Genomic DNA, 12,961 nt, shown 5'->3' with positions numbered 1-12,961 from the left:
GAATATTCTGTTTAAATAATAGTTTCAAAGTTCTGTCTGTCAGGACTCTCAGAGGTCTTTCCCAACCTAGTCACTTCTGTGACTCTGAACCACTTTTACTTGCTGTCATCAGAATGACAAAAGAATTGTTACTTAATCCTGGCAAATGCTTACACACAGGAAACCAAATCCATTAAAATATATTCTTCCCTCAAAGAAATCAGTATTATTTAGAACAAACAGCTTTTACCAAGCACACTGTGGCTGTGCATTTCTGTCAAAAGACAATTATTCCTCAGAGAGATCAAATGGTGCTATACAGAAGTTTTAATATTTACTGGTGTAAATGAGTAACAGCTTATGAATATTAACGCTCATCCTCCATCCACAGAGACAAGTCTGGTAAGCAGTTCTGATGGTGGCTACTCGGTTTCAATTGCCAGGTCAGACACCATGTAACTGAGCAGAGCCTGTCAAGCAGAAATTAAATCTATCAGAGGAGGACAGATTAAACTCTATATGGGTGAGTTCACTCTTTCCATGACTCACCAAACTGTTTGAGGGTCACAGACTCCTGTCAAACAAATGTCCATGTGGTCACAGCAGACACTAAAGCACAAAAGACAACTGACACACAGGGGATTTGCAGAGAGGATCTTCAGCTGACAAGCAATAGCCAGCCCCAGTGCTCTGCTTCGTCAGAGTAAAGCACAGCCAAATACACAACAGGATCAGTGTGAGGCTCCTGTGTCCCAAAATAAACACTGCAAATTGGTTTTCAGTAGTGGTAAAAATATGCCCCTCCAATTTTCTACAGCCAGGATCTCCCTGTCATGCACTTTTACCACTTTGATTGAACTTTGGTCAGATTTAAGAGAGATTTGGTAGCACTAGATAGGACCCTGTTTGAAAAATGGTCTCTTTTGTTTGTTAATTTGAAGTTTAAATATTATAGCGATATTCCTTGCCCTTCATATTGAACTACCTCTAAATTAAAACCAGGGAAAACTCAACAAGCATGTCCCTACCACCTGCAGCACAGTGTTTGCAGTCAGAGTGCAAACAGGAAGAGAACATTGCTGCTCTGCTAAATCAATATTTAACCAACAGCCTGCTCTATACAGATATGCAAATATCACACAACTGACTAATTAAAAAGCTCAGCTCTCTGTTATCAGATTTGGACTTGATTAGTACACCACCTCAGATCATCTTCCACAGATTTTCTTGATTAACAGGGCTGCAAACTACATGTACGTTTAAGGCAACCTTATGGTCATGGCTTATCTGGAAAGTCAAGACATTTCCCCTCCACTGCAGCTCCACCACTACTCCCCAGAAGTGGCAGGAGCCTCAATGGGAGCCTTGTTCCCCTCCACAGAGGCACTCTCGAGAGTTTTGATTAAGAAAATATTTCGAAAGACAGAGGGATTTCAGCTGGGTTTTCCTAACAGTGAGGCCAAGGAGGCAGGGGGTCAGAGCTCTGCTTAGCAGCTCCTCTCCCTCCCTACAGCAAAGTAGTTCGGGTAACTGCAGGAATCTCCCAATGGAAAGGGAGCAATCTTCCTGACAGTCATTTTCCTCCTCATCTCTGTTCCCACACAACACTAGAGATCTGAGATTACACATACCATCATGACCTTTATCCTCTCTAACACAATTCTAGACATTCAAATACCTGTAGGGTCAGCTTTGCATCATCTCATGTCCTACTGTTCCAATTTTGCTCAGAAAACTTTGGTGTTAAGGCTTTCCTGCATGGTTCTAAAAAAGTCAAATGGTAAATTAAAAAGAAAAATGTATTATATAGGATGACATTTTAAAACAAATGTATCATAGTTACATGAAAGTGTAATAACAGTCCTCCCTCCACCCCAAATAACCATCTTTCAGCTGTTGCTAGCTCCAGAATGTGAGACATGGCTTCTTATATCAAAATACACTTTTACTGTTAAGAAAACCCTATACACCTTGGGCTGAGGAAGAAGGTAAAGGGGTTAAGATCTGACAGTAGAAATACCAGATGTGTCTCTGGCTTATCAGATTTACAGATTTATTCTGTAAAAATCCTGAATATCTGTTGGGGATGTCTCCTCTATTTTTAGAACATACCTGAATAGCTGCAGGTATGTTTCTTGTCTGGTGCATTAACAAACACACAAGTACGTTACACATTTGGGAAGATGTAAAATCCTGAGGTTTCTGAGGATGTAGGTCCCCAGTGGCTTAAGCCAGCCCGAGGTCATGCTGCCACCTCCACTACACCACACCCCACACCATCCCTACCCATCCCTTGCACGCTCCTGTAATAAGCCACTTTGGGAAGCTGAAAAACTGGGAGAAGTGATTCAGTGTCACTGGGTCAGTGACACAGCCTCAGCAGTGTTTGGAAAATCCTATTTAAGCAAACAGGAAAGGATTAAAACTCTATGAATGGGCCTAGTCCATTCCTGAATCCACCTAAGTGTATCACATCCTTAACACTTGGCAGCAAAGAATTGCACAGACCTACCTTTGCAATTCTGCTTTTCCCTACAATTCTTGGTTATGCACTGACCTATGCTTTGGTACAACCATTTATATGTGATTTGGGTGCAAGTCTTGGAACTGTTTCTGCAAGAGTACTCACATCCATTTCCTTTACCTGGGAAGCAGAGGTCACACCTGAAGGAAGTCCATGAACTTCAAGGACATTTGCTCTCTGAATTCCACCACAGGCTCTGCCCTCTGTTTATAGCCCTTCTACCCGCTGGTGAACAGGAGCTGCTCCTGATGTCAAACACAGTTATACCAAGCAGACAACACTGAGGTCAGTACAGCAGGGGAGGCTCCTGGCTGTGCCCATGGGGCTCGAGAGGAGCTCTGCCCTGCAAACCACACACAGCCCAAGGCTGATCTTTTGTATAAAAAAAATTCATTACTGCTCTGATTAAAACAAGTTGTTTTAATCTCCATGTTTCTAGATTAGGGTAATTCCCATTGTAATCCTGTTCCTTACAAATTGGTAACAATCATAAAAAGAATGTACCTTGACTGGATTATATAAATAATATGAAAAATAATAATATCAATAAGAATACATATAAGAGATAACATATAACAAAAATACCAGTGGGGAAATGTCTCATTGAAAGAGGATTTCTAAGACATAAAATGTGTTCTACAAGTTGCTGTCACTGAATTAACAGCAGATGTTTCATTTAAATAATACCAATATGTTACTGTATTTTAAGTGCCTGATTAGATTAACATTATTACAATTTATCAAGTCATTCATTTCCGCTGCTGCAATGTTAAAATATTCAAGTTGACAGAGCATTGCACTGCTGCTCTGAGTTACAGACTCCTCCTGGAGAAAAATCTTACACTTATTCAAGAAGTGACTACTTACACATTTGGATTATTACGGACAATGAAAGCTTCATATATCACTTATCAAAAAACTTTAAATGCAAACATCTTTCAAGTAGTGTTAATTGAGTAGTGGATTGCTGTTTGTTTTTTTTTTTAATTATCTAACTCAAATGTTGGGTCAATCTAGAAATGACAATAGAACAAAACACCTCCTGAAAAGCTAAATGTCTTTATGGAATTAATTCACATGTGCAGCCAGTGCAGAGGGGTGGCATCAGCTTAGACAGGTTTAAATAATCACTAACTAGGCATAGACAAATTTTGTTCTTAATTCAATTTTTATTTAGAATTTAAATTTATAGTTTAAAAAGTATGCACATTCTGTAGGTATAAAAGTTTAAAAAAATACATTGATTTATTGATAAATGCCTCAGGTTAAATTTACATTTTCATACATTATCATTATATTGCAATAATTGTTTTGCATCTTTTAACACTTATAAAATAAATTAATGAGATTGAATAAACCATTGGAACCATGCTAAAATAATTCCTTAGAAAAGAGGGGTGAAGTTTGCCCTAACAATTCTTAATTCCTTGCTACTGTAAATAAATAACTCTTCAATTAAGCAGTATAAAGAAGTACGGGTTAGCAGAAAAGCACTTACCCACAGGGTGAATGGAAAGCCAAGGCAGGATGCCAAAAATTGTACCGAAAAGATGTAGAATTAATTTCTACCCTGCCAGCTGACAGCAGCTTGGTGTTTGACCTCTCAAAACACCAAAACCTTCTCACCCCCACTGGCCCAAATCTCCCCTTCCTCGGGGGTGTGTATGTGACCTGTAGAGGACAAGGAATGGCTCCGAATCTCCTTCTGGTTACAGGGACTATCAAAACATCTGTATGCAATTTGGTAATTATTTGATAGCTATTTTAATACATCAAGAATGCGTCTCCTTAACATGAAATGTTTAATTGCTCGCCATAAATGACTAAAGATAAAGACAAGTTGAGCAGATGGTGACAGCTGAATCTAATAAGGTCCCAGCGAACTGCAATCCACTCAAACTGCCCAGGAGTGACATCCCTCGACTCATTCCACCTCATGTGACAACTCCTGGTTCCATTTTTGGGAGACTAATTAAAAAAAAAAAACGACAACAAACCAAAAACCCAACAACAGCCAAAAAAAAAAACTCAGACAAAAAAAAGTAACCGCCTTTGTGCAGAACTTGAGTCTTGCATCTCCAGAGCCACAGCCCTTTACAGAGGGCTCTAAGACATCTAACTACCAGCAGCCAGACAAGGCTACCACAACAAAAATACATGAAACTCTGGAGAAAAAAAGAAACATACTGAAATATCAATAATAAAGTAACAGGTTACAAGGACAAACCAAAAGTATTTCTTGAGAAGTAAGTACCTTCCAGACTCTTTTATATGTGAAAAAAACCATTGAGGAAGAAACAAACAATGAACAAAAAAAAAAAAAACAGAGAAAGGGTAGGGTGTGCGTGTGAGAGAGTTAATAGTCAACACCTGCAAACTGATGTCCCTGCAATACACAAGGTCATTTACATTAATCATTCACCCCGCCTTCTCTCTGGTCATGTTTCTGTGCATAAATCAAACGCTGTGTAACTCTCATCCTGGCATCACTGAACACTCTTCCTAGAAACAGGGACATTTCGTAATTCTGAGACCTCTCCTTTCCAAAGGTGGCTACAGACACATGCACATTTATACATAGATATATACAAACCAGGTTAGAAAAATATTTATTTTTTTGCTTGTTTAAATAATTATTGAAAAGTGTTAATACAGTAATACGTTAATATTTGTACAATTAAAACTTTATATATAAATATTATAGAAAGCATTTTTCATAGCAGCCATTGCATATATAGTAAAACAAGTCTATCTGAAGTCCATGCTGCAAAACTCAGGTCAAGCAGCATTCATCCTCTTCCAAGAGGAATATCTGTACCAGAGCCAGGATTTCAGGGATGGGGAGTTCTGCTGCCACTGACAGCAGAGATGTTGCTTTATCTTCTACCAGGTATTGCCCAGATCACCTAAGTGCATAGTGTTTTTAGGGAGAAATGCCACTATGTGCAATCACCTCACGGTCTCTAAGCTTGCCTCCAACACAGAAATCAGGACAATGCCTTCTAACAAAAAAGCAGAATCATTACGGAATGGCTTAAAATGTGCTGTGGCCTTACCACAAGGTGTTTAGGGGCACCATCACTCCTCACACCGCTGGGGAATCCCAACGAGGGGCATGGAGGCACGAGGAGGAGGCATCGTGCAGGACAGGACTTAGTAACTCATATTTAGTTTGTTTTTATTGAGTTCCCTTTCCAGGTTTCCTATCAGAGTATCAATACTTTCCTGCAGGTCTTTGAGGTTTGCCCTGTGATCCACCGCAGAGTCTATCGCTTGCACTGTCAGGTAGCTCTGGAAGGTGTGCTCTCCAGGGACGGGCTGCGGGCGTCCTTCTGGGGCATCCAACTCCTCGGCTTTGCTGCTGTCATCCCCGCTCTCCGTGTCTTCCGAAGGGACGTCATCATAGTCTGCTTCACTCAGGCAGTCCTTTGGGTTTAAGAAGTAGTTCTCCCCACAACTACTCCAGTCCCCAGCATAGCGGTTGCTCGATGGGCTGTCTAGACCTGCTGGCCTTGGTCTGAGTACCCCAGACACCTCGGTACCGCTCAGATTCAGCATCTGAGGTCTCTGCCTCTTGGGTCTCAGGTAATTCAGGGAGGATGGGTGCTCAGGAAATGCATTCAGATGTGCTGGTTCTTTGGCAGGGGAGTGATGAACTAGAAGAGAGAAGTTAAATCAGTCAGGACTGAATCCGTGCTGCAACAAAAAAAGTCCACGACAGATGCCCACTGTCTTCCCTTGACGTCACACACTAACAGCATGCACGAACACATGCGAGTTTACAGCCAACACATTCCACTATTACATTTTTTGCCACTGTTTGATATAAAATCATTAGAAAAACTACTGTAAAAGCTCAGTTTTGAAGGTTCATGCCAGAATCAAATTGCAGCAGAGAAGCCTATCTAAAAGTAGAAACTCCCAGAACTCCAATTAAATTCACTGTGTGAGTTAATCACCATCCGGCTCTGGGTCAAAGAAAAGCAAACAGTTCAGCTCACATACTTTGTCCAGGCTAAAGGATAACAGAAAGCAGGCAGAGTAAAAGAAGTTAAAACACAACAAAAATACCACCACTGAGAAACACTTACAGAAGCTGACAATATACCAGGAGCTGAACTCTTGTGCTTCTCTTTTGCCCTGATGTTCTGCACTATTAAAGAAGCTCATTTGCATTAATTTTTCTAAGCAGCCACCACCCCATGGCAGACGTACACTAACACAGGTTGGATGGCAGTGTTACCTGAGCTCACCATTAGACAGCATAAGTTACTAAAAGGTTCCTCTGCTGTTACCCGCTTCCTATGGTAAACAGCACAACTATTTTTACTGACCTGTGCCTGTACATATCTGAGCTTCAGAACTTCTTCTGGTTTTATACAGACCACTGCCTCTTGTAATGAGCAGCAGAGATTTTCTATTCCACTTCACTGCTGAAAAGGAGGTGCATGCAAACCCATGCAGTCCACAGTCTGCCCCCCCTCCTTTTCAGACTCCTCACACACAAGCACAAAGGCTTAGTCCTGAACTGTGCCCAATCCTCCTTCTGGGTCCACTACAGTTCTCTCCAGGGGATTTTAGTCTTACTTTATGTCTTGCACAGCAACACGCAATAACTCTCACTGCTTTTTCCCTCACTTTTGCTATAACAAAAGCCCTTCTGTTTAGACTGTGTTCCATTAAGACAAAGGGCCATGGGTTAACAATAACTTGCCAGTGTTACATGGTCTAGCCAAACAAGGACTATTTGTTTTCAGTTGGAAATATACGGAAACTGAAGTATTGCACAACATGTTGATTATCAAGCTGTCTCAATCTACAGAAGATTAAATGTAAGGGACCAGACTGTGATCCTTCTGTTCAGTCCAAGTGTTCTGTTTACACTGCGTGGTGTTCACCTGTTCAAGTCTTCTGCATTCATGTTTTACCTCCCTTTTGGCACAACATCTTGCACACTTCTTGCAAGCCAAGGGATAGCATTTGGCTTTTTCTTCAAAGTGAAGGAAATACTTACCCCACTCCTACCCTGTTACAGCAAGGTACACTCCTATGGGCAGAGCTACATCCACTTGCTTTTGTATCCCACAGCAGACATGCCATAAGCCATCCCCAGGGTTTCCTGATTAGCTTCTGCACAATATTTACTGTCCAAATGCCTCTTGGTCTTCCTCCTCCTCCACCCATGTTTCCCATCTCTCCTGTACAGACTCACTGGCCTGACTGGAAGCTTCTTTTCATTTTTGGTGGTCAGCAATGTTGGAGCTGCCCATCTGCAGCTGACAAGGGAGCAACAGCATTCTCAGTTGCCTCAAACCCATCACGGAGCAGCCCCATATGTCAAACTAACTTGCTCCTATTTTCAGGCAGACAAGGTTTCTGTGAGGCTGCAGCAAGTGGAGCCAACAGCCAGGAGCCTCCTGACACTGCTGACCCAGTGCATGGTCAGTGTGTTACAGCCACAGCTCAGCTGTCACAGGAGGTGACTCCAGGGCACAGCCACCATGCCCACACGGCAGCACCACGCCCTGAATGACAGAGACTAAACCCCTCAGATTCAGTGCTAAATTGTTTCACAGCATTACACTCAAACCCTCTCTGTTTAACTGAAAAGCTGCAATATCTTCATCTGCTCCCAACTCCAGGCAGTGCTTGTGCAAGAAAAGGCTGAGGTTTAGCAGCAATACACAGGAATTCAGTATGGGCTGAAACCCAGGGCTCCAGATGTCATCCTGACTATTTCCACTGGTTTATGCCTCTCTGAATACCAGAGGAAACATGAACACTGTGCAGTCAATTCCCATTTGAAAGGCAGATATTAGCAGAAATAGTTACCTTCACGTTTACTTTATTAGTTTATTAGGAGTACTAGAATTTCACCTCCCTTCTTACTGAGAATTGACCCCAAATTGTGCAAGAGCATACAAAGCATTACTTGCATGGTTGAAGAGAATGAGAAGTTGGTCTTCAACGATTCTTGTGGGTCCCTTCCAACTCAGGATACTCTATTCTATTCTATTCTATTCTATTCTATTCTATTCTATGACCTCTTAAGTTTTGAAGTGGGAGCCAGAAGGTACTTAGGGTGTTTTGGTTTGGGTTTTGCTGTATTTTGTTTTAAAAATATTTTTCCTTATGCAACGCTCTGCAAAAAGAAGTAGAAGTTGCACAGGTCTTACTGTAAGGATGTTCTCAACTCTGCCAAATTACAAGGGCAGAAATAAAGTAATCCCTCGAGTCGCAGCAGGAGAGCAGAAGAAAAACAGTAAATCCCCAAACTCCCTAATTCAGATGTGGAAACCATAATGTCACTGGGTTTGTTTTTTCTACTGTCTTTACTCACATAAAGTCTTCACCATTTCTTATATTATACGCAAACTTTGCAATCTGGTAAGAAAGCAATTAAACAAGCAAAATTCCCATTAAACAAAGTAACCAAATAGAAAGAGTTGATTATGAAACTATCATAATTTCTTTAGATTAATATGTGATGCCACAGTACCTCACATTTTAATAATTCCGATGCTGCTCAGTCACCCTGTGAATTAACGTACACCATCACACAGTAAAAACATACAGCAACAGTTTGAGCTTTTCCCTTGATCAGATTCATGAAACAGTACCTGGCCACAACTGGAGTAAATAGTGAAGAACCTCTATGTGCTTTTTGAAGTCCAAGGCACTAGCAAGCTCTTCTGAGTCTGTGAAGACTCTGTTGTTATGGTTGGTTGTCTCCTGCCTCTGACTCAGTAACACAGGGCCAAAACATACAGCTAAATTCTGGCACGTCATCTTATTTACTTCATGGTAGGAAGCTACCAGTTTCAGGTGATCCAACAGCATCTTCAGGGTAGCCTAAAGAAACAAAATACTGCTCAGGAAACAAAACACTAGAGGAAGGTGGTGCTGACATCTTAATGTCACTGATCTAGAAGGAAAAGATCAAGGCTGATAGCTCTGGTTTTACTACCAACACCCATCAACAGACCACCTAAGTGCTCAATTAGGAAAGCTGTATTTGACTATCACACAATAGACCAATTAAGACAGACTTTCTAGTAAAATTCAGCTTGTTTCCTACCTGAACTCAGTTTTATATGGATTAGTTTTCTCACAGTAAAAAAGGTGCATCAGGGAGAGAGGAGAAGCTGCAGAAATATTACAGATGATCCAGGTACATTAAAAAATAAAGAAACCCTCAATATAATGTCAGCATCTGAACAAGTTTCCAGGGAATGCCCAGACACTGTGCAAGCCACTTGCTCAGTCCCTCCCCCCAAAATGGGCTGTGGTTTTCTAGAGGTGAATTTGGCAGGTAACAGTGCACAGCACTATTACACTGCACAGCATGGGATATAAAGGTTTTATTGCACATACGTAGGAAAGAGAAATGCATTTGTAATTACACAAGGTAATTACAACAGAGAGCTCCACAGAAGTGGAGCAGGATTTCACACAGGAAAAATCACTGATCGAAAAATACAAAAGTAGTGATCACAGCCTTACATTCAGTTTTACAGAGACAATATAAAATGAAAACTAGAATAAATCCAGCAATGCAGACCCTCCAATTTATCACACCATGGAAGTATTTTCAAAGACACAGAGCATCACATATCCAAGAGAACCATTAAGTCAGATACACAGGCATACATATACTGAGACATTTTACATCCAGTGTGAAAATGTTCCTTTATTTTCTGAAGCATGCAATTCACCTGAACCTGCTAACACTGCTCACCTTCTCAACATCTGGCAGGCAATTCAGAAGGGCTGCTGTGTGCTCAGAGTCACTTGGGTCATTCTCACAACCATTTGCTGTCATTTTCAAGGGATTTTTCACCATGGCATCCAACACTGCTTCATAGAGCTGCTTGGTTATCAGGGGAGAGGGCAGCTCTCGCAGATAATCCTTTAGGACACCTTCACAAGAAACACAAGAACAGGTGCCTTTAATAAGCTGTAGATTCACTTTCCAGCAATTTTTTGGGAGCATTAAGGTATGTCAGCCTCACCCATCCCATAAGAAAGTCCTCCACATCAGTGACAAGCCTTGCACTCAGGAACGAGGGACGGAAGGACAACAGCAAAAGAGCACAGTAATGAGGGGCTGGGGCACAGGGGCTGCTGTGTGTGCAGGAGTGGGGACACTGAGCATGGAGTGAGTATCTCTCCAGGTCTCCTTTATTTTCAGGGTGAGGCAAGGAAAGGGCTCTTATCGGTCCATCTCCCATCCAAGCAAAAGAGCTCCCACAAACACCAAAGTCTTCAGTTTGATGACCCCTCATCTTTCATATACGCACAGAAGTTAGTTTTTCTGTTTATTTTCAGCTATAAAATTATGACCAAACATCCTGGTGCCAGTGGCACATGCAGCGAAGCACACAGCACCTTATCACCTACCAAAGCACAAACCAAAGAGATGCCCTCATGACATGGGAAACACCAACTCCCTGCTGCCTCTGGGTACCCTGCACCCCCAGCAAACCACTTGCTTCTGCTGTGACAAATATAATTCACATCTACAGGAGATACTAGCTAAAATACCCAGACACTGAGCCCTCCCCGTGGCAGAGACATACTGCACTGTTTCCGAAGCTGCGGATATGCTGGAAGAAAGGCTGTTCCTAGGGGATGCAACAATCAGGCAAGTGCCTTATTAACCCCTATTCTTTTCACAGATGCAAACAAACAAAAAGAAAAAGGAATTGAGCGTTTTCATTCTTGGAAGCTGGCTTTGGAGGCTGGCTGATACTTCATTTTGAGAGGGGTTTCAGTGATCACAAGAATAATAATTAAAAAACCCAAAATATTAAGACTTCTAACAGCAACCTCTGGAAAAGACATAATAGGATGCTATCCAGGAGCAAAGTATCCACTACAACCAACAAATAAAATTGAAGGAAACAAGCCTGCTTCCCAGCAGCTTTTATTTTCCTTAAAAAAAAAAATGCATTCTGTGCCACAAATATCTACTCATTTTAGGTAGATCACAACTGAATTTAAATACTTTGTTAAGTCGAAATTGTGGATTAAAAAACCCCAACTATTCAAAAGCAGATACTGTAGTTAACAAAGCAGCCTGTCCACCAAACAGGCAAAGTTAAAAAGGTAGAATATTTTTTAGCAGGCACTCTTCATAGCCTTGTAAAATCTCACATCACAGTAATTAATTACCATCATACTGTGTTATTTAACAAAGCAACAGTTTTTATTATCTCAGCCTGTTATAACTGAGCTCTAAAATGAACTGTACAGGACTGGGCTTTGTTATGAGGTCGTTTCTGAAAAAATACAGGGAATGGAAGTTAACATTTTGCCCTTCACTACATGTTCACATGCAAAATGTAAGTAAGAGCTGGTTTCTACCTGTACAAATATTTTCACTTAAAAAGAATACTGCACCTAGCTGTAGTGCAGCTGCTGAGGCAGCATTGCAGGAGCAGCGCTACCTGAAGCGGCATCTCCCCCCGGAGCTGCCAGACCACCTCCCTCTGTAGCACAGGCATGGGGCAGCCAGGCAAAACTTCTGTCTCTGCAGACCTCCACACAGCTCCCAAGAGCTCATTCTGTGCTTAAAATGGGAACATCCCATCAGGAACAGAAAATATGTGAACAACCATCCACATATTTTCCTGAAAAAGTATTTCCCCTGGTGGTTTGGTGGGGTTTTCTGTTTGTTTTAAAATGAATATGTCACTTTCAGGACTTTCAGTTTTTGTTTAGTAACTTACTCATATTCCTCCCTCCCCACCAAATACTATTTCTTCCCTGGATTTAGAGGCTCATGTTCCATATGTGGATTAGCTGGTTAAAATATTTATGAGACAAATGTGGCAGATGCTGGTGCTGTACAACACAGTTTGGGATGTCTTCCTTTTTTCATAAGCAAAACACCAGCAAGAGATGCTGACTTCTTTCAAGACCTTTGTTTCAGCCTGGCTTTTTTTGGAGGGAGAGGCTGAAATCAAAATCAGCTTACATTAGGAAATGGCATGTTGTAATCAAATCAGCTTATACTGTTGAAACACAACTGTCTATTAATAATTACTTATCAGGAATTCCTGTAATAGCATCCACAATCATAGGACTACCGCCTGCCAAAGGACTTTCTCCTGTTCAGCCCTGAATAACAGGTTGTTTTGGGAGCCATGAATGCCCCTTGACCTTTCTAAATCGTTTTGCTATTCTCCCAGCTAAATTAGCCCTGTAAGAGACTGCTGTTATTTTTTTCCACGAATCTACACTTCCCGCTGCTGCCAACCCACTAGCACATTCCTCTTGACACAACCACACACAACAAATTTAGACAGAGAGCAGGAATTGCCATCCACTTCATTAATTCCTCATTTTTCTGACCCACTGAACTGTTAACAGTATTGCATGCTTTATGCAGAGATAGGAATTCACGTGGATGTGAACAGACACGATGTAACAACATGACTACTGGTCAGTTCCAAA

The 12,961-nt window shown here is 41.4% G+C and overlaps 1 protein-coding gene across 2 annotated transcripts in view; it reads right to left on the bottom strand.

Moving 5' to 3' along the window:
• Window positions 1-3,652: 3,652 nt before the first annotated feature.
• Window positions 3,653-12,961, bottom strand: part of SYDE2 (synapse defective Rho GTPase homolog 2) — a 28,110-nt gene continuing 18,801 nt past the window's right edge. Inside the window, exons 5-7 of one of the 2 annotated variants that reach the window (XM_064664820.1) lie at window positions 10,242-10,423; window positions 9,124-9,355; window positions 3,653-6,159 (exon numbers count right to left, since the gene is read on the bottom strand). In XM_064664820.1, coding sequence (XP_064520890.1) covers window positions 5,657-6,159; window positions 9,124-9,355; window positions 10,242-10,423 — 917 coding nt within the window. In that variant the 3' untranslated portion in view covers window positions 3,653-5,656. The remainder of the gene's footprint in view (window positions 6,160-9,123; window positions 9,356-10,241; window positions 10,424-12,961) is intronic. The other variant, XM_064664821.1, reaches the window with a different exon arrangement.

This window comes from Pseudopipra pipra, chromosome 9, assembly GCF_036250125.1.
Source record: "Pseudopipra pipra isolate bDixPip1 chromosome 9, bDixPip1.hap1, whole genome shotgun sequence".
In the NCBI taxonomy this organism is placed as follows: domain Eukaryota; kingdom Metazoa; phylum Chordata; class Aves; order Passeriformes; family Pipridae; genus Pseudopipra; species Pseudopipra pipra.
The sequence above is the reverse complement of the archived record's forward strand: the minus strand, read 5'-3'. Positions and strand labels throughout refer to the sequence as shown.